Source organism: Lactuca saligna, chromosome 5, assembly GCF_052625555.1.
Source record: "Lactuca saligna cultivar CGN05327 chromosome 5, ASM5262555v1, whole genome shotgun sequence".
Lineage (NCBI taxonomy): Eukaryota > Viridiplantae > Streptophyta > Magnoliopsida > Asterales > Asteraceae > Lactuca > Lactuca saligna.
Genome location: NC_136421.1, coordinates 134,675,611 through 134,696,360, shown reverse-complemented (window position 1 = coordinate 134,696,360; position 20,750 = coordinate 134,675,611). Strand labels below are relative to the sequence as shown.

General features: G+C 36.0%; 2 protein-coding genes across 3 annotated transcripts; one reads left to right on the top strand and one right to left on the bottom strand.

Annotated features, from left to right (window-relative positions):
* Window positions 1-7,729: 7,729 nt before the first annotated feature.
* On the top strand, window positions 7,730-13,319 carry LOC145048775 (serine carboxypeptidase-like 13). Of its 2 annotated transcripts, none has more exons than XM_078997374.1 (15): window positions 7,730-7,852; window positions 8,148-8,330; window positions 8,742-8,887; window positions 9,400-9,476; window positions 9,600-9,722; window positions 9,834-9,936; window positions 10,036-10,073; window positions 10,198-10,299; window positions 10,421-10,507; window positions 10,629-10,784; window positions 10,855-10,926; window positions 10,996-11,147; window positions 11,569-11,682; window positions 12,952-13,006; window positions 13,163-13,319. In XM_078997374.1, the coding sequence occupies exons 1-15, from the start codon at window positions 7,824-7,826 to the stop codon at window positions 13,244-13,246; spliced, it is 1,521 nt and encodes a 506-aa protein (XP_078853500.1). In that variant the 5' UTR covers window positions 7,730-7,823; the 3' UTR covers window positions 13,247-13,319. The 2 variants fall into 2 exon arrangements, with proteins under 2 accessions (XP_078853500.1, XP_078853499.1); XM_078997373.1 differs by having other exon boundaries at window positions 8,145-8,330.
* A 1,986-nt stretch (window positions 13,320-15,305) lies between these two features.
* Window positions 15,306-18,590, bottom strand: LOC144997681 (ubiquitin-like-specific protease ESD4). Its single transcript, XM_078957556.1, has 9 exons — window positions 17,566-18,590; window positions 17,396-17,472; window positions 17,182-17,275; window positions 16,996-17,094; window positions 16,688-16,780; window positions 16,502-16,621; window positions 16,170-16,273; window positions 15,811-15,883; window positions 15,306-15,686 (listed from the first exon to the last, which is right to left on the bottom strand). The coding sequence occupies exons 1-9, from the start codon at window positions 18,361-18,363 to the stop codon at window positions 15,624-15,626; spliced, it is 1,521 nt and encodes a 506-aa protein (XP_078813682.1). The 5' UTR covers window positions 18,364-18,590; the 3' UTR covers window positions 15,306-15,623.
* Window positions 18,591-20,750: the final 2,160 nt, after the last annotated feature.

Sequence of the window (20,750 nt, the reverse complement as noted above, 5' to 3'; positions counted from 1 at the left end):
TTCCCTATAGACTTGGTTCCTATAGTGATGGGGGATGCCTGCGTCATCGTAGGCATGGACTGGTTGAGTAAGTTTGGGGCAGTCATTGACTGCGAGAGACAGCTGGTGGCTATACGAGACCCTAGTGGGGGAGTGCTTACTATGTATGGCGAGGGGACCCGGTGTGGGTCAGTGTTTTGTTCGGCTGCCAGGGCGAGGCAGAGTTAGCAGCAGGGCTGCAGTGGATTCATAGCCTATGTGATGGACACTCGAGTGGCCGCGGGGAGGCCCAATTCGGTTGACGACGTTCCTGTAGTATGCGAGTTTTCGGATGTGTTCCCCGAAGAGTTACCAGGTGTGCCTCCGGAAAGGCAAGTAGAGTTTCGTATCAATCTGGTTCCGGGAGCGGCGCCCATCGCCAAGGCGCCTTATTGCCTCGCTCCACCGGAAATGCAGGAGTAATCCTCGCAGCTTCAGGAGCTCTTGCGAAAGGGGTTTATTCGACCGAGTAGCTCACCTTGGGGAGCGCCGATTTTATTTGTCAAGAAAAAGGATGGTTCGCACCGGATGTGTATCGATTACCGGGAGTTGAACAAGTTGACGGTTAAGAACCAGTATCCGTTACCTAGGATCGATGATCTGTTCGATCAGTTGCAGGGGGCATCTTGGTTCTCCAAGATAGACTTGAGATCGGGATATCATCAGATGAGGGTTCGGGATGAAGATATTCAGAAGACTGCATTCAGAGCTCGTTATGGACATTATGAGTTTGTGGTGATGCCTTTTAGCCTCACCAATGCCCCGGCTACGTTCATGGATCTTATGAACAGGGTGTGCAGGCCAATGCTGGATCGATCGGTGATCGTATTCATTGATGATATTTTGGTATATTCGAGGTCTAGGGAGCAGCATGAGGAGCATTTGAGGGAAATTCTTGGGCTATTGAGATCGGAGAGGCTGTATGCCAAATTCTCCAAGTGTGATTTCTGGTTACGAGAGGTCCAGTTCCTTGGACACCTTGTTAACCAGAAAGGGATATTGGTCGATCCGGCCAAGATTGAGGCGGTGCCGAGATCGCCCACTTAGATCAGAAGTTTTCTGGGATTGGTCGGCTATTATCTGAGGTTTATCAAGGATTTCTTCAAGATCGTCGTGCCACTTACTAAGATGACCCGGAAGGGTGTTTCATTTTCGTGGGGACCAGAGCAGCAGTCCTCATTCGAGACCCTTCGTCAGAAATTGTGCGAGGCTCCGGTGCTTGCACTCCCGGAAGGGATGGAGGATTTTGTGGTATACTGTGATGCATCTATATCGGGTTTAGGGGCGGTTCTTATGCAGAAGGGACACGTTTTAGCGTATGCTTCGAGGCAGTTGAAGCCTCATGAGTCGAGATATCCCACCCATGACTTGGAATTGGGGGCTGTGGTGTTTGCCCTCAAGATCTGGCGGCACTATCTTTATGGGGTTCGGTGTACCATCTACACGGACCACAAGAGTCTGAAGTACTTGATGGATCAGCAAAATCTGAATATGCGACAGAGGAGATGGTTGGATGTGGTGAAGGATTATGATTGTGAGATCTTGTACCACCCGGGCAAAGCTAATGTGGTGGCTGATGCATTGAGCCGTTGGGCGGAAAGCGCCCCGATCCGAGATATTTGTATGAGGTTGACGGTGGTGACCCCGATTTTGGATACCATTCGAGGAGCTCAGGCTGAGGCTGCGAGACCAGAAAACCAGAAGAGGGAGCGAGTTTTCGGTCAGGTATCAGGATTCGTTACGGATGGTCGAGGGTTTATGACTTTTCAGGGTCGGATTTGGGTACCGTTTGTGGGCGGTATGCGTACTATTTTGATGGAGGAAGCGCATCGATCGAAATTCTCGATTCATCCCGGGGCTACAAAAATGTATTTGGACCTAAGGAAGGAGTATTGGTGGCCTTGTATGAAAAGGGATGTTGCATGGTTTGTTGAGAGGTACCTGACTTTTCGACAGGTTAAGGCCGAGCACCAGCGTCCGCACGGTAAATTGCAGCCGCTAGAGATTCCCGAATGGAAGTGGGAATAGATTACCACGGATTTTATCACCAAATTGCCGAGGACTGCGAGAGGATTCGATGTGATTTGGGTGATCGTGGATAGATTGACGAAGAGCACTCATTCTTTGTAGCCATCAGCGAGAGCTCTTCTGCGGAGAAGTTGGCGGAATTATATGTAAGGGAGGTGGTATCGCGGCATGGGGTTCTGATGTCGATTGTTTCAGATCAGGATGTGCGTTTTACTTCCAGGTTTTGGAAGAAGTTTCATGACGAGTTGGGTACGAGACTGCATTTCAGTACCGCATACCACCCGCAGACGGACGGACAGAGCGAGCGGACGATTCAGACGCTTGAGGATATGCTCCGAGCATGTGTTTTGGATTTTGGAGGGAGTTGGGACACCTATCTACCTTTAGCAGAATTTTCATACAACAACATACATCATTCGAGCATTGGTATGCCACCCTTTGAGCTGTTGTATGGGTGGAGGTGTCGCACCCCATCTGCTGGGGAGAGGTGGGGCAGTGGGTGATGGGTAGCACGGAGATTATACTCCAGACGACTGAGCAGATTCAGCAGGTCAGGCAGAGGTTGTTGACCGCGCAGAGTCGCCAGAAGAGTTATGCGGACAGGCGTCAGTCCGAGCTCGAGTTTCAGGTTGGTGACCTTGTGCTCCTAAAGGTCTCTCCTTGGAAAGGAGTGATACGATTTAGGAAGAGGGGCAAGTTGGGACCCTGATATATTAGACCCTTCAGGGTAATAGCTAGGGTAGGCAGGGTAGCCTACCGGTTGGATCTACCTGCTGAGTTGGGGCAGATCCATGATACCTTTCATGTCTCACAGTTGAGGAAATGTATTGCCGACAAGTCGGCAGTGGTGCCATTAGATGATATTCAGGTGGATGCAGGCCTGAACTATGTGGAGAGACCAGTAGCGATCAGGGATCGAAAGGTTAAGGTTCTGAGGAACAAGGAAGTACCCCTGGTACAAGTGCAGTGGCAACATCGGAAGGGGTCCGAGGTGACATGGGAGTCGGAGTCTGAGATGCGGGATCAATATCCAGAGTTGTTTTCAGTATGAGACTTCGGGGGCGAAGTCTGGTTCTAGTAGGGGAGAATTGTAACAGCCCGAAATCCAGGTATTTTTCTATTTTGGTTATGTTGTCATTTTAGGGTTTTCATGATAAGCGAGTACGCTGGGCGTACAAGGTGTACGTTGCGCGTACTCGCACGCCTCATTTGGCGCGTTCATCCTCAGGTACGCTGGGCGTACCCAAGGTTACGCTTGGCGTAACTTTTCCAGATCTAAAAACCCTAATTCCTTTGGAGGGCTATAAAAGGAATGTGTGGCTGGACTTCTCAGCCACCATCCCTCATAGTGAAACCCTAAAAAGAGTGTGCCTTCGTTCTTAAGCCATTTTGTGTATATTCTAAGCTTGGTGGTGCCATTCCAAGGTTGCAAAGGAGAAGAAGAGCTCATTGGAAAGACTAGAAGTGGTGTTCAAGTGTAGATCTGAGCTTTGCAAGGGTTAAAGCTTCATTATCAGGTAAAAAGTTTGGATCTTGTCACTTGGTTCATGTTATATGCTTCAAGTACCATTTTCTAGGGTTTTAGTCCCAAAGGTGGAGACTTTTTGTGCAAATGGCCTCCACAAGCTTAGATCCTTTATATTTATGGTCTATTGGAGTTGTAGACTCATAAAAATGACATCTTGGATGTGAATATTGCTCCATGCATGAGATCTAGGTCCTTGAGTTGGAATAGAATGTTGTTAAGAGGTGTTGGAGCCTTTACAGCCATGCCAAGGCTTAAAGGTCTCGACTTTATGGGTTTAGACACATTAACAGAGTCGGATCTAGAAGTTGGAGTAATGGCTTAACCGATTAAGACCAGAAATGAAGAGTGTTAGAATCTAATGGTTACGCTGGGCGTAACTTCCAGTACGCGCAGCGTACTGGGTGGAGACTCCGATCCATGGGTTGGCGATGTACGCCCCGCCGTACATCTAGCAGTACTCCCCGCGTACTCTCAGGGTTGACTTTTGTTGACTTTTAGGGTTTTGTTCAACATGAGGACTTTAGGTCAAGGAAGGGTAAAATGGTCTTTTACCCTCTGAGGAATGATGATAAGGGATAAATTTTTAGTGGTGGAAGTCTTTGAGTATTAAATGATATTTTTATGTTTAGGCGAGGTAGAGTCGTCGTTGGGATTTGGAGATAGCAAGGACGCGAGATCTTAGACTTTCCACGAGGTGAGTTTTCTCACTATATTGTACCTGGAAGGGTTTGACTGTGTGACCAGAAGGTCGAATATGTTATGAGATATATGTATTGTGTGTGATAAGTTAATCGTTTATATGTGTCATGTATGATATGCTTGATATGGGCCGGAAGGCATTATGTTATGGGCCGGAAGGCGAATATGTTATGGGCCGGAAGGCGTATGTGATGTGGACTGTAAGGTTGACATGGGTAGGACCGAAAGGTCTACCTAGTCGGGACGGAAGTCCCCTGAGACACATGGACCGGAAGGTCAGGGCCTGGAAAGGCGTATGTGCGTAAGTTGTATTTTTTGGGAACTCACTAAGCATTTATGCTTACAATTGTTGTGTTATGTGTTTCAGGTACTAGCGAGGACCGTGGGAAGGCGCCGGCGTGATCGTACACATTGTCAGAGAAAAACTATTGTATGATCATTGGGATGTATTATATTATGATATCATTGTTCACGTTTGAATTTGGAACATTAATCGATGGTTTTTGATGCTTACAAAAATGAAAATTTTGTTTTAAATTTACGTTGTTACACTGATATTGAGCTTTTCACTCACTTTTGGTAAGTATTTTCATCCTACATTTGAACATTCTTCACACCTTCACTCAAATTATGGATTTCTCATAACAAATATCACCATATTTGTTCTTAGATCTTCAACTCTCCAAGCATTTACCAAGTGTTCTTGACTTGGCAACCTCTCTTCTTCTACATTTATCTCAGAAAATCACTCAAGGTGATTCCATATCCCTACATTTTCATGTTTTTCTTCAAGTATTATGGGGGAGGGGGAATACAAGTTAAACCACCTTAACACAACTCAAACTCATAATTTAGCTTTTCAAAGAAACATTGAGTCCTATTCACAGACTATTTTGACCATCTTAAACTTAATATCTTTCAAAAATGTTTAATATGAAAGTAGTTCAGGTTTATACCTTTATAATGACTACTTGCACATCTCCATATGATTTTTATACAATTTATGGTGATTTTTACAAAACTGCTTATCATATCAGAAACGAATTCGGACCAGTCTGTGAATATGAACATCACACAAGTTAGAGAGTTCTAAAAATCATAATAAAAATTATGAATCAACTAGATGCATTTTATAAACTCTCAGAGTTTATGGATTTAGTTTTTGACTTCGTATGATTTTTCTATGAGTTTTCTTAAACAGTGTAGAAAAGTTAAAAACTAGTTAACAGCTTATAACTTTCATAACACTTTGTAACATGTTAAGCAAAGTGTTTATCTTTGATGACTTAATATTTTACATGTGTTTTCTGTTGAGTTACGTTTAAATAACATAAATTAGTCACTAATTTGTAAGAATCCTTTATCGTTAGAAACATACAAGATGAAGCATAAGAAGTATAGTTATGCTTTACTAAATATACTACTTACGCAAAAAAAGGTTTAGCTCTCAATACAAATGGGTTTCATTTACCACATGATAAATTATAATAGGTATAATTTGTGGACTTCACACTTCAAACATACTACACAGAAAGGAGATTTCAATTCCACCATACAAAAGGTTTTACACGCATACTACACGTAAACTCGTTATCGTAAATTCTGAGACACGTCTTCATTGTACTCTTAGAGTACGGGTTAAAATTCTTGAATAGTTATAACCAGAGTCTCTTGTAGGGAGAGCATGATAATTATGTATAGATCAATATTGGGATTGACAACCCACACCCATGTTGCTTACGACAGCCCGATAGGGGGTGACAAATGTCATTTCATTTCCGACGCATGAAGAACGTCGTAGTAGGCATCTCTGTTATAGTATGGTTATAGCGACTCACATAGGGAGATAACGACACTTATAGTTTGCGGGAATTTCTACTTTAAAAAGAGGTTTTATCTATTTAAAATTGCATACATCGTTGTAAGTACAAAACACACATACACTCAGTCTTGGGATTTAAGACTACATAACATTTATTAAGGAAAATAATGGATTTTTCTTGGGTATACATTACATTTATAAACAAAGGATTTCAAACTCTACATCCAAAAAGCTTATGAACTCACCAATTTAATTGTTTACACTTTTTCAAAATTACTTGTATTCTTAGGAAATCAGTGAAACAGGAAATCAACAGCTTTTGAGGATGGGACGTTAAATCGTCAAACATTTCATTTTTGTCATCATAGTTTAATTGAATTTGAAACATGTAAACTCATACTATGGTGTAACTTTTTCAATTATATTTATGATGGTTGTATTTACTTTGAACACTATTATACTCTTGTTGTGATATTATACATGAAGTCCGCCACCCCCGGATGTTTCCGCCATCCTTGGTTTGGGGGTGTGACAGTCGACTTGTCAAGATGATGGTTGCGGGTACGATTTATTCAACACTTCCAGACCACCACCATTAATGAAATTAGGGCCCTTAATAACAAGTCAGAAATTAGGGCTCGTCATAATGTCTCAAGATTTTCTTCATTTGCCTTAATATATCCATCAGAGGGTATGTTCAGTGATGATTATAGTGAAGAAGGGCATGTAAGAGGTGAGATGACGATGGTGAAGAAATTATAAAAAGTCATTATCTCTCAAGCTTTCTATTTGTTTCTCAAGGAAACTATCCCATTGTAAAAACCCAACGCAAGGCTCAGATTCCATGTTCTGCTCCTGAATTAGGTCACTCTCATTCGAATCCCTCTGATAAGCACGCTAATCGATGCAATTCTCCCAATCGCAACTATATGCCGAGAAATGATGTTAATCAGAAGACGATGATTTGGGAGATTCTTGAAAAGAAACCATGGTAGATCGTAGGATTTACCAAGAACAAAAATTACATCTACATGCTTCATATTCTTCATAGATTTCCAAATAAACAATCATCATTATGGAAAAGGGACCACGGGATGAAGATAAAAAAAACGAGGCGATTAACAGATATGTGTTAGAGACTATAAGAATGAAAATGATGTGTGTGTGTGTGAGAGAGAGAGAGAGAGGGAGAGAGAGATGAGGGGCACTGATGGGGGTAGGGTGGATAGGCCTAATTCTTTTCTTTTTATTTTTATTTTAATAAAGAATTTAAAATGGTATGAAAAATGCAAAAAACAAATGAAAAGGGTAAAAAAAAGTCATTTCAAGTTGTTGAGGGACCAAACCCACATAAACTTTGTGATTTTGGACTGGTGGTGCAAGTTGGAAACTTTTTGGACTGTATCCACACTTTTTTATAACCATGAGGACCAAATTTGCAGTTTAATCATAAAGTAATAAATGGATATCAATTTCATTAATGAGTTATCATTTAATTTTAAAATTTTTAAATTAAAATTTATTATTTTATTTATTTAAATTACAAAGATAAAAAAAAACATTTCAATATTAATAATTCATTATTTTTTTATACCTTTCATATATTTTTTTTTTCTGACAATATATGTATTCAAAGGAAAATTGCACAAGTAAGAACAACAATAGTCAGCCGGAAGTCGTCCATTCATCACCGGTGACCGAGCCCCGGGAACCTGTTTCATTCTATTCATGGCATGCACTTCAATTCAATTCTTAAGGTATAATTAATCCCCAAATCCTACCCGCTTCCGTCATTAGATTCTGATATGCTTCCGTATTTGCGTTTCAATTAAGTTCTTTAATTAGTCCCGATGAACAGTAAACCCATGGAAGGTCTCATTTATGCCAAAAACAACTCCTTTTTTGTCCCTTTTCGACCTAATCTGACTGAGGATTGCGTTACATTAATCGGATTCATATTTTGCAAAATCTATCGCCGCAATTGTTTCATTCTGCATGCAATGGTGACGGAGGATGAAATTAACCTGTGCATATCTATTTTTTGCTTAGAAGAATCATGAAACATCGATCACAATCTCATCTTCAACCATGGAACCTCTTTAACAAGTTCAGGAATCGGGTTTTGCTTGGTGCGTTTCTTCTTCTGGTAGTTTCCATGGAGGTTACTGAGTCACGATTCCTGGTTAAGTCACTGCCAGGTTTGCCTGGTGATCTTCCTTTCACACTTGAAACTGGGTAAGGTCATGCTCTTTCTAATAAAATCTAATTTCCTATGCAGATTGCTGGAAATAACAATGTGCTAAACTCTTGCTACCAAAATGTGCAATGTGCTTATATTTTTATCCATATAATAGCAATGTATTTATATTTTATTTCTTTACTTATATTGTACTTTATTTGAGTAAATTGGTGAAAATTTGTAAGTAGGTTGGTTTTCTATGTAAAGAAATGTAGGTAGTTTGCTATTATCGGTAAAAAAAAATATACATACATTGCTATTTTGAGTAAAAATAAAGTATATGCACTATATTGTCAAAAAAGATTAAAGTTTGTTACTTTTTGAAATTTGTGTTTTTATATATTATTCTTTATCTTTCTTTTTATGTAGTAAATATACTAACTCTTAAAAGAACAATGTGGTTTAAGCTACATTGGGGTAGGAAAATCCAATGAAGTGCAACTATTTTACTACTTTTTTGAGTCTGAAGGGAACCCGAAAGCCGACCCTCTCATGATTTGGCTTACAGGAGGGCCTGGTTGTTCTGCTCTTTCTGGGCTTCTGTATGAGATAGGTATGTCTAAGATATGTAGTTTTTATTACTAATAGAGTAAATTACAAGAATGGTCCCTATGGTTCGGGGTAATTTGTGCACTTGGTCCCTAAAAGGTTCCTACTGTTTGTTTTTGTTATGCGCTTGATCCCTACTGTTTGTTTTTCTTACAAATTTGGTCTCTATCTTAACTAAAAAGACTATTATTTAAATAGGGAAAAATGGTGGGGTATGTAAGGTAAGGTGAGGGTGGGATTGGGAGTGTGTTTATTTAAATAAATCACAAAATCAATGGCAAAATAGTCTTTTTAGGTAAGACAGGGACTAAGCGCGTAACAAAAACAAACAGTAGGGACCTTACGAGTTAAACAAATAAGTTAGGAACTAAACGTGCAAATTACCCTAAACCATAGGGACTATTCGTGTAATTTACGCTTACTAATAAATTAATGCCACAATATCTGTCTTTCTCTTTCCATCATAAAATTTAAGATGATATTAGTTTAAGTGTTGGTGTTTTTATGTTGTAACAGGCCCATTCATGATCGACTATGCAAATTCTACTTTGGAGAAGCCAATGCTCCAGATAAACCCTCACAGTTGGACAAAGGTGTAATTTTACTACTTGTATATAGTATTTCATTTTAAAGTTTATAACCTCTTTTAATGTTAAAAATCCAATTAGTACAAGTGTCTTGATAATATAATTAATGAAATAAGTGTTACATTTTAGGTGGCTAATATAATATTTCTTGATCAACCTGCTGGATCTGGATTCTCCTATGCAAAAACTCCTGAAGCTTACATAACAAACGATACATTATCAACAATGCAGGTTTACCATTTTCTGAGGAAGGTAACTTAAGGTCATTTTTACGTTTCCATTTACATTCTTGGAGGCATACTCACATTTTTCCATTTGTCTCCTTGACAATGAATTGTAATATATATGTATCAAAATTAATAGTGGCTCCTGGAACATCCTAAATTTCTCAACAATCCATTGTATTTTGGTTCTGATTCCTATGGTGGGATAGTGGTGCCAATGATTGTTCAAGAAATATATAACGGTATATTCTTAATACATAGCAGTGTACTAATTAAGCTTCTGTTGACTAAATAGTCTTTCTTAAGAGGTTAATTTTCAGCTTCTTGTTTCCCTCTTTTAGGTAATGAAGTTGGAGAAGGGCTACATATCAACATAAAAGTACAAACTATTTACCTAATCTTTTCTCTAATGAACAAATTGTGGGTTACATTAGCTTTGATTGGACTTGAAAATGATTTACCTAATCTCTTCTTGGATGATCACTAAATATTTTCCAACTTAGGGATACGTGCTTGGTAACCCTTCAACAGATGCAAGTGTTGACTATAATTCAAAAATCCCATTTGCTCATCGTATGGGATTCTTATCAGATGCAATCTACAAGGTAAATAACTATAGTTGGATTAATTACGTTCCTAGATTACTACATATCATTTTCTTATATAGCTTTCCTAGCTGCAAATCACAATATATCCCGGATTTAATTAAGTTTTATATTTTAGCAGTCAACTAAAGAAAATTGTCATGGAGAGTACTTAAATGTTCATCCCAACAACAGCCTCTGCAAACACTACCTTCAAGTGGTAGAAAAAGTACATGAGCTAGACTTTTAACTTGGATTACTTACTAGTTAATTATGTCATCTTCAGAATCTGTGTATATTCCGTTTAATCATGTTTTTTTTTTTTTTTTTTTTTTTAAATTTATCTACAGTGCCTGGAAAGAATTCGCAAGGCTCACATTTTAGAGCCTTTTTGTGACACTCTAAATACCCTCAAATCTGATCTCTTTAGTAGGGGATTAAGATCTCTTGACAAAACCTCTATGGATATTTGGTCGTTATCTCAACTTCAGATACAAGGCTGTCGGGTATATGTATATATATATATATGTGTGTGTGTGTGTGTGTGAGAGAGAATAAGTTTTTGTGTTGTCACAGGAGGACAACTACCTGTACTCGTATACATGGGCTAACAGAAAAGACGTGCGAGAGGCTCTTAACATTCATGAGGTATGTGAGTTGTATTTCTATCCATGTTCATATTGAATATGCAGGATAATATAATCTCATAACCCCCAGGAATATGAAGAAATCGAGTGGGTGCGATGCAATGAAACGTTGCGTTCTCCTAATGATCATAAGAAGGTCTTATCTTACACGCACACTGTCCCTAGTACAGTTGCATATCATCGACACCTTGCTGATAGAAATTGTCGAGCTCTTGTATATAGGTGTTACGCTTCATCCATCTCTTCCTCTCAATATCATATATCTATGTATACTCTCTAGCTTAAGCTAATTAAAACTAGAGTCTACTTTGCCTTAAAAGGGCATAGCATAGTTGGTTTTCGCGGGTTCTATGCTTCAAAAAAGGTCAAGGGTTTGAGTCTTAGCAACTGCAACATGGGAGTTTCAATTCTAATGTGGATTGATGTTTTTATAAGCGGGTCGTTGTTTACCTAATTTATATCTCATATGATGTTGGGCGGGTGGGCAGGTGGGGTAGGATAGTGTGGGTCAGCTCAGGGTTGTTGGAATAATAACCCTTTGCAGAAAACTAGAGTCGGCTATTTGTCGACCTTATTCATGCATGCCTGTGGTATTTAAATTTTTTTTTATTTAAAGTAAATGAACGTTGGTTACATTTTACAGTGGAGATCATGACATGGTTGTTCCATATTTGGGTACGTTAAAATGGATTGAATCGCTAAATCTGTTAGTTGTGGATGATTGGAGACCTTGGTTTGTTGATGAACAAGTAGCCGGGTTAGTTTGTTTTCATTGACATGGTATCATCTAAATAAATGCTAAAAATAATAAAGGTACGTTTGGTTGTGGAAAAATTTTCAGTTTTTTAGAAAAAAAATTCAAAAAAAACAGAAATTTTGAAAACACGTTTGGTTCGTTTAGTTTTCCAGAGTTTTCTAAGAAAACGAAAATTTTCAGTTTTTCAAATTGTATGTAAATTAGAAAAGTGATTTTTATACTTTTCCAAATATTTCTAAATTTCTCAGATGGAAAATGAAAACTCCACCGGTTCCAACCAAACGCGTTTTCTAAAATTTTCATTGAAAACCGAAAATGAAAATTCAACTTTATTCTCTAAAAACATTAGGTTGCGTTTAGTTACAGAAAAACAATTTTTATTTTCTGTTTTTTATTTTCCCTTTTCGATTTTCATTTTCAATTTTAGAAAATTAGAAAACGTGTTTAGATGTGTATTTTTCTATCGGTTTTCATTTTTAAAAAATGGTAACGGTGGTAGGGTGTAGGTAGGGGCGGTGATGGTAGCGGGTCGACGGCGGTGGTGGTGATGCCAGACAATGGTGGTGGCGGCGGCAATTGTGTCAGTGGTGGTGATGGTGGCGGCAGCGGTGGTGGTGGTGCTAGTGACGGGTTAGTGGTGGTGGTGGTGATGATGGTAGGTCGGTGATTGTCGTGTTGGTGTTGGGTGGGTGGGAGTGCCAGTGTGTGTTTGTGGGGGTAGGTATAGGTTTGTGTGTGTGTGGGTGGGTGGGTATGTATGTGTGTGTGTGTGCGGGAGTGTGGGTGGGTGGGTATGTGTGTGTGTGTGCGGGTGGGTGGGTGTGGGGGTGGGTATGTATGTGTGTGTGTTTGTGGGTGGGTATGTATGTGTATATGTGTGTGTGTGGGGGGGGGGGGGGGGGGGGTATGTATGTGTGTGTAGGGGTGGGTGGTGTTAAGGTGGGGGTAGGTAGAGGTGGATGGGATCGAGTGGGTGTGTGTTTATAGAAAAAATTTGGAATTAGAAAAATGTGAAAAAGAATGATTATCAGTTTTCCAAAAATTTCCAACTTCTTTGTAATTTTAGAAAACGGAAAATTTTCATTTTCCGTGAAAAATTTAGAAAAAATAAACGAACTAAACGCGTTTTTAAAATTCTCTTTTTTCTTGGAAATTTTTTCCGGAAAACGGCCAATTTTTCCGCAACTAAACGTATCCTTAGGTTTTCCACAACCAAACACCCTAATATTTCAATTTTCCAAACTGTTTTGATGTCTTACTTTCTTGCAGATACACCGTGAAATACTCAAACCACAACTACAACTTGACCTTTACTACTATAAAGGTGAGAAATCTTCATCAAAAACTAATCCTCTCTATAGCTTTTCTTGTCTCGTGAAAGTGGCAATGTTTGACTTTGTAAAAATTAGTATACTTGTAAAACTGTTGTCAAATACAACATTCTTGTTATGATCATGATGGTTGACCTTTTGTGTTAAAGGGAGGAGGTCACACAGCTCCAGAGTATAAACCTAAAGAATGTTTTAGCATGCTTAAGAGGTGGCTTGCTAATGAAGATCTGTAATCAACACTAGTAAAGTTAAAACTTTTGATCCTTGTGTTGTACTTTTTGTAAGTCAATTTTGATAGATAATGTAATGCAGTTGTGTAAAATATGTTATCATACAATAATTCTTCTTAAATAGTTAAAGACATTTGCAAAAGTTAATGAGATGCTTTACATATAGCCCTGCTAATCTACTATGACAACACCTCCACATTTGTTAACAAGTTGATTTTGTGATTTCTGTAAAATCACTATTGTAAAAATCTCGATTAGGTCCCGACTAATCTCCAATTAATCTCTAGGCACTATTTGATCGACTAAAGGGCGCATAGCGATTAATCCCTACATATATAATGAGTGAAACAATATAAAATGATGAAATTTTAACACGTTGAATAAATTGTCTTAATAGATACTATTTGAGGTATTATTATTGTTGTATTAATCATATTAACCTATTTTGTTATGATATTAGTTGTATTTACGAATATTAGTCATATTTAATTTTTTAAAATTCACAAATTAACAATTAACGGTCCCCGATTAATCTCCGTGTATCCGATTAATCCTTTAACCTTAGTCCACCCGACTAGTTCACATCGAGCGTTTTTTTACAACCTTATATAAAATAAATATCAAATATTTGTTTTTTAGTCGATTTCGAGAATATTAGGTTACTTTTCTGTTCTAAGCAAATTACAAGTGGCATCAAAAACAGTATGATACTTGTTTTAAGCGTTGGATGCTTGTTTTCTTTTTATATGTTTTGACCCTCACATACTTAAACAATGAGAGAGATTTTAGTTATTTTATACCATCTTAGCTAGGGGTGAGCAAACCATTTTTTTTTTCCAAACCAACCCGTTCAGAAAACCGGTTCGGTTCCGATTCATGAATAGTAAAACCGGTTCAACCTTAAATCGGTTCGGTTCAAACCGGTTCAGTCATTATTAAATTCGAACCTATCTAAATCGGTTACACCAGTTCTAAACCGGTTTGATCGGTTTGACCACCGGTTCTAAACCGGTTCATGGTTATTAAACCGGTTTTAATGTCTAAAATCTCGAACGGGTTCAAACCGGCGGTTCGGTTCTTGAATCGGTTCAGTTGATAGTGGACCGGTTCATGGTGAACCGGTTTACCGGTTCATGGTGAACCGGTTTACCGGTTCATAGTGAACCGGTTTACCGGTTCATGGTGAACCGGTTTACCGGTTCATTGACCGGTTCGGATTCTAAACCGGTTTTTTTGTGCAAGCCTAATCTTAGCAGGGCTTAATATAAATGAAGCCCATTTGAAAGCCCGGAGTATTAAATCATTTGGACCACTTTGACCTGAAATGAACAAAAATCTTTTTCGATATGAAAAGCTCTCCGTCCTTTTTTAGGATATTGATGTTATTAATCGGTTAAAAATCATATTAAACTATGTTTATAACTTTTATTATGTGTAAAACTCATGTATTATATGAGTTAATTAAAAAAAATTAAATATAAATGTCTAAATATTTAAAAGCTTTGGATTTATTAAAAAATAAGAAAAATAATGAATTATTATAAATTGATTTTTTTATCTTTTAAATTTAAATAAATAAATATAATAAAATAATGATCTTTAATTTGGGACTTTTAAAACAAAAATATAAGTTCACTAATAAAATTGATATTTATACTATATTTATTATTTTATTAAAATATTATATGGACATTATTAAATATAAAAAAAAAACTCAGACATGTGAAAAAGAAATTAATCAAAATAACCACAAAATAACATGACAAATTGAATAAGACTAAAAAAAAAAGAAAGAAAAAAAAAATCATTTATTAGAATAGAGTTAAATTATTTTAACTTTCATATGGCATGTTTATACACATCTTTATTTAAACAAAACTTATCATCTACTTTAAATCAGACTTTAATTTTCTTTAGAAATAAATAAAAATACTCCAAAAATCACAATTTTTAAACAGCTCCTGGTATCAAAATATCTTTTAATTTTTTTCTAAACTAGGGTCGTTTACACCATTAAAAAAAAAACAGACCAACATGCACCATTCCTCACAGAGGCACAAAGGACAAAACTATCTTCTTAATTATACAATATTATGGAAAATGAATATCTAGAGATTATATGCCAACGAAAACCACAACTATATCTACTATATACTAAGATTAAAAAAAAAAAAAAAAAAAAAAATGAAACAAACCAAACAAAACAAGCCCTTAGTGAATTGGATTTCCTACTTTCTCAATACTAACTCAAAAAAAAAAAAAAAAAAAAAAAAAAAAGTACTTGATCAGATTCGGGATCACAAGGTCATTTTGGTAAATTTGAATCCTTCCTTGCAGACTCCAATAACTGGTGGTTAGAGAGATGATGTGATGAATATTATCAATCAGCTCTCAATCTCAGTATCTCCTTGGCAGTTCTCAATCTAAAATATGGCATATGCTCCTACAAAAAATAAAAGATATTTACTACTACTTATGACAAATTTAAAAGCAATAAATATATATATATAAATAATTTGTTTTCTTCAATATTCATTTCTCTATTAATTTATTACAATATGGTTTACCTGATTGAAGCACAATCCAATGTCCCTGCTATAAAAATCTGCATATTTTATCATGAACATGCCACAATCATACCTGCCCACAAACAAATCCAACTATTAAAAAAAAAAATTAAAAATTATAATCCCAATAAATTACAATCTCTAAATCCCAATGTCCTAAGGAGGGCATTGATTTCTTTTGCACAGACAGAGATTTCAATAGCATTTTTCAACTTGCTGACTTTATTCAATTCAATTATCATAAAGTCAACAAGAAAAATGTCCAAACTCCCAAAGCTACCAGATTACAAATAATAAAAAATTTCCTTTTTTGGTAAATATTATGAAAACTATTTCAAGAAAGTGAATAGTATACACACCCGTTTTCTTGATTAGGAAGATCAGTGACAAATTCTTGCTTCCAACAACTGACATCAATGTTTTTTCCAGTCTTGTCCTTCACCTCATCAGTGATGTATGTGGCCTGAAAACATGAAACAACACATAAGATTCATACATGGATGCGAGGGTATTTTAGTCTTTTTACACAAATAACGTAAAGAAATGGAATCTGGCCTACGAATTGGAAACTGTTATGCATTCGGTTGGCAAGAAATAGAATGGAATTCTTTTTGGAAAAAGAATATTTCACTTTTAATGGGGGGTATTTTAGTCTTTTAAGAAATAAAGAGAAGAAAAGGAATTGACATACCAACATTTTCATTACTTTCTTATCAGCCCCTCCAAGTGAGTCAAGATACTGGAATTTTTCTTCTTTTTTGTTGATAACAGCTAAACACCAGTGTATTTCTTTATGAATGGGAACAAATATCTGCTTAAAACTATTATTAGTAAAGAATTATTAAAAAAAATAGAAAATTAAAATCTTTTCATTTACCTTGTCACACTCAAGAAGACCATATCCCAATTTCTTCTGTGTAGTCCATCTTCTAACTGACTTATAGTCATACCCTGTTCTTCCACTTATCAACTGCCAAAAAAAAAATATAATTTAGAATATAAGTTTCTATATATGACTAGATAATTGGAGAAATATTTTACATATTACTTAGGCTCATATTACTTATGCCCATTATGCATTTATGATAATCAATAAATCCTTTTATCTTGAGATATAAATAATTACAACAATTACCAAATCTATGAACAAGAAAAGATAGAAAAAAAGGAATGTGATTAACAAACCTTCTTGTAGAAAAATGTGTTGAAGAAATGACATTTCAAAAACTTTTGGGGATCCCTAGTTTCCCTCTCCTTTAGCAACTCAAGATAAACATTGATGACCTTTAATAAAGAAATCAGCAGTGTAAGCTTGTATATTATTAATACATTAATATACTTTCATATATAACATTTTAAGTCAATAATCACCTCATCATTTAACCATGCCTTAGGTCTCAAACATTGTAGAACTTCCCCTGTGATTGTAATATTTGAGTTTTCATGATTGACAAAAGCCTTCCTCCTACAAATTTGAAAGTCCATTTAAAAACCGACAAATCAGATGAAAAAAAAAAGTAAAGCATTTTTGGTTTGTATATGGTTTACTACATATCTACAAACATACACAAACAAAAAAACATACCGATTAGAATAAGACAGTGCATTATCAACCATTTTCTCTTCGTCCTCTGTAAGAGGTCTAAAAGGGTCATTTAAATCCTGAAAAAACAATCGATTTGAAATGAAAAACAGTTGATAGAATATATAAACTTCAATCCAATTACCAATTTAAGTTGAGTACAAACTGTTTACCTCCTTTTTCTTAGCAGGATGTGATTGTTGATATAAAGCTCTCCTTTTTTCTAGTAACTCAATATCAAAATTTATCCTCCTCAATTTTGAATCACTCCTTTTTGCAGATTCATACAACTTCTTATGAAAAGGGGAACCGATATCTGAACCCCGGTCCAAAGACAAGGATTCCAACATCTTACCATTTGTCAACTCAGATACAACTTCAGAAGAAGTTGAGGGTGTCTTTTGATCCAATTCCCAATATTTGGCTGCTATTTCTTGTACCTCCCCTGAACTATGAATGTGTTTTATCGCATCTTTCACCATTTCAACCTCCTCAACACTAGAACTCCGAGAAGCAGCCTTGTCATATTTAAAATTCTCCTCTTTATCAACATCAATTACCTCCGTCATATCCTGCTTTTCAAACACAACAAGTCTGCAAGCACCAATTGCAGATTCCTTCGCGTGTTTGTACTTCGAAAACAGATCATTCATATTTTCACCCGAAATGTAAGATTTTTGTCTAACAATCCCACTATAACCACCATTCAGTCTTTTCACAGTAGAAGTAAATCCACTAACAACTATACAAGGAGCATGAACTTCTCTATTGATCGGGGTTACCGGCTTAGGATATTGGCTGAGCCTGGAAACCGAACTTCTTGAAGTTTTCGTTGGAGCAATGTGAGGCGAAGACCAAGATGATGATTTGAGTTTCTTCGCAACGTGTAGAGAGTTGTAACCGTACACAGATGGCGATAAAGTTTGAAATTCTGCGTCGCGCTTGTTCCGATTAATCGTTAAAGCACCCATTACTGCTGAAAAATGAAAGCGATCTAGGGTTTTCTCCAAACCCTAGGAAGAATTTCCGTCAAACAATTGTATGTTAACATACAAACAGCAACAAATTGAAAATCTAAAACCCTAGAATAGGAAAGGATTGTGAATTTGGCGTAAAGTTAGGGCTCGTAAGATTGGAGTAAATAAGTTTTGTGCTGGGATAAATTGACGTTGGTTTCAGCTGCGAATGTCTTACCGGCTGGGTGTTCACGTGTGGGTTTTAAACGGTGAAACCGGTCAAATTACGCAAGGGTTAGTTTAGCCGTTTGTATTTTTTTTTTTTTTTTTTCTTCATGTGGTTTCAAATTTTCGAAACCGTAATAAAGCTGTTTTGTTTTGCGGTTTAAAAATTTTCAAGCGGTATAAAATTGGATCAAACTCGAGAATTTATATATATATAAATTAATTTTTAATATATATATATATATAGAGAGAGAGAGAGAGAGAAAGAGAGAGAGAGAGTGAGAAGTAAGTTGAATTGAAAAAATAAAAAAGTTCAGAATGAAAGAATCATTTTCAGTCTATCATTTATCTAACATGTACATTTTAAAAAAATGTGTGTGTCATTTTTCATTAAGGGTATCTTTGTAATTAGCCATTTTTTTATATTGAACTTATTTGTTCGTTGTTACCAGTTTCCGATTTGATGATATATTTATCTCGTTTGAATCGGATATGAGGAATTCATTATCAAGATTCTTTTCTTTCTATAACTCGTTAGCAATTATACTTATTTTTTCCATTAATCGTGAAGTTTCGCATCTTTATTTCAGTTTTCTTATTCATATTCAGTTTCCAAGTTAATTAGGTATGTCTATCGTTTGAATCGGATATATCGGAGTTCATTATCAAGATTATTGCTTTATATAATTTGTTAGGAATTACGCGTATTATTTTCGTTTTTGCTGAAGTTTCGAATATGTGTTGGAGTTGTTTCATCGGATTTTTGTTATGTAGTTTGAGATCTTTATTTCAAATCGGAGTTGATTTAATTTTCAATCGGATATATCGTTGTAGTTTTTACGCTCTGACTTGAGAGATTGCTTAATTACATCATCTAATCGAGTTGATTTAAGTTTTTTTTTCAGATATTTTGTACGTTAAGGTGAGATATATTCAAAATTAATCAGGTTCTCATATTTACGACTTTTTTTGTGAGATATATTCGATATTAAGATTGTTTTTATTTATTTATATAGATTATTTGGTTTATTATGTCAAATTCTAGTGTTATTGATGGTGATTTGTATTCTTCTATATGTGAGAATGAACAAGAAGATGTTGAAAACTTATTTTTTAAAGGTATCAATTATTGAATTAGTTTGTTGTTTTTAATTTTGTTGATTATCATTTATTGACATATGAATATGTTACTATGAATAAATTGTTGTCTTATTCATATATGAATAAACATGTGATAATTGTAATTTCGAATTTATTATTATTTTTGTTTTATTCATATATGAATAAGTTATGTTTATTTTATATATTTTGAATCCTCATGATTTTAATGTATTCATTTATGAATGTTTTATTAATCTATTAATAAGCATTTTTTTTGTTTTATTCATATGAATTTCATGTATTCATATATGATTGTTTTATTCATGCATTATTAGATTGATTTAGATTTATAATTTTTTTGGTGGTGAATCATCAAGTTCAGTAGATAATGCGTAATATTGTGGTGATATAATTGAAGAACATGTCTATAAACCAGATGTACCTGTTCAACTTATTCCATTTAAAGGTTTAATCTTCAAATCATTAAAGTTGGCCATCAAAATGTATTCTAAGTATGCTAAAATTGGTGGTTTTGATGTGAGACTGAGCACACGGTCAAGGTCCGATAACAAGATTATAAAGAAGAAACATGTTATATGTAATCATGGTGGCAAACAGAAAAAGAAATCTTGTGCGCATTGGGTACAAGTGGTGTTACGAGGAAACGAAATTCAAATTCAAGAGTTATTGGTTGTCAAGCAAAGATTATATTTGAATCTGTGTATGGAATTCAAGATTATAAAGTTTTTCAGTTTGATGAACTTTACAACCATCCACTTGAGAAGAGAAGTGATTTAAAAAAAGCGAGGAAAATTTCATATTTAGAAAAAGAGTTTATAGTGTGTGTGCTTCCACATCAAAAATAGGCCCAACTATGGCTCATAAGTTGAGGGCAAAGCCCAAAGTAGTTGACAATAAAAATTTAAGGAGAGATATCAACAGGGTTATAGATTATAAAGATGCTCAAATGATAGTAAACACAATGAATGACCCTCGAGCTCACTATCCAAATTACTCATTTAAGTTTAATTGTTAAGATGATGTTTTGGACTGTATGTTTTGGGCTGATGAAATGG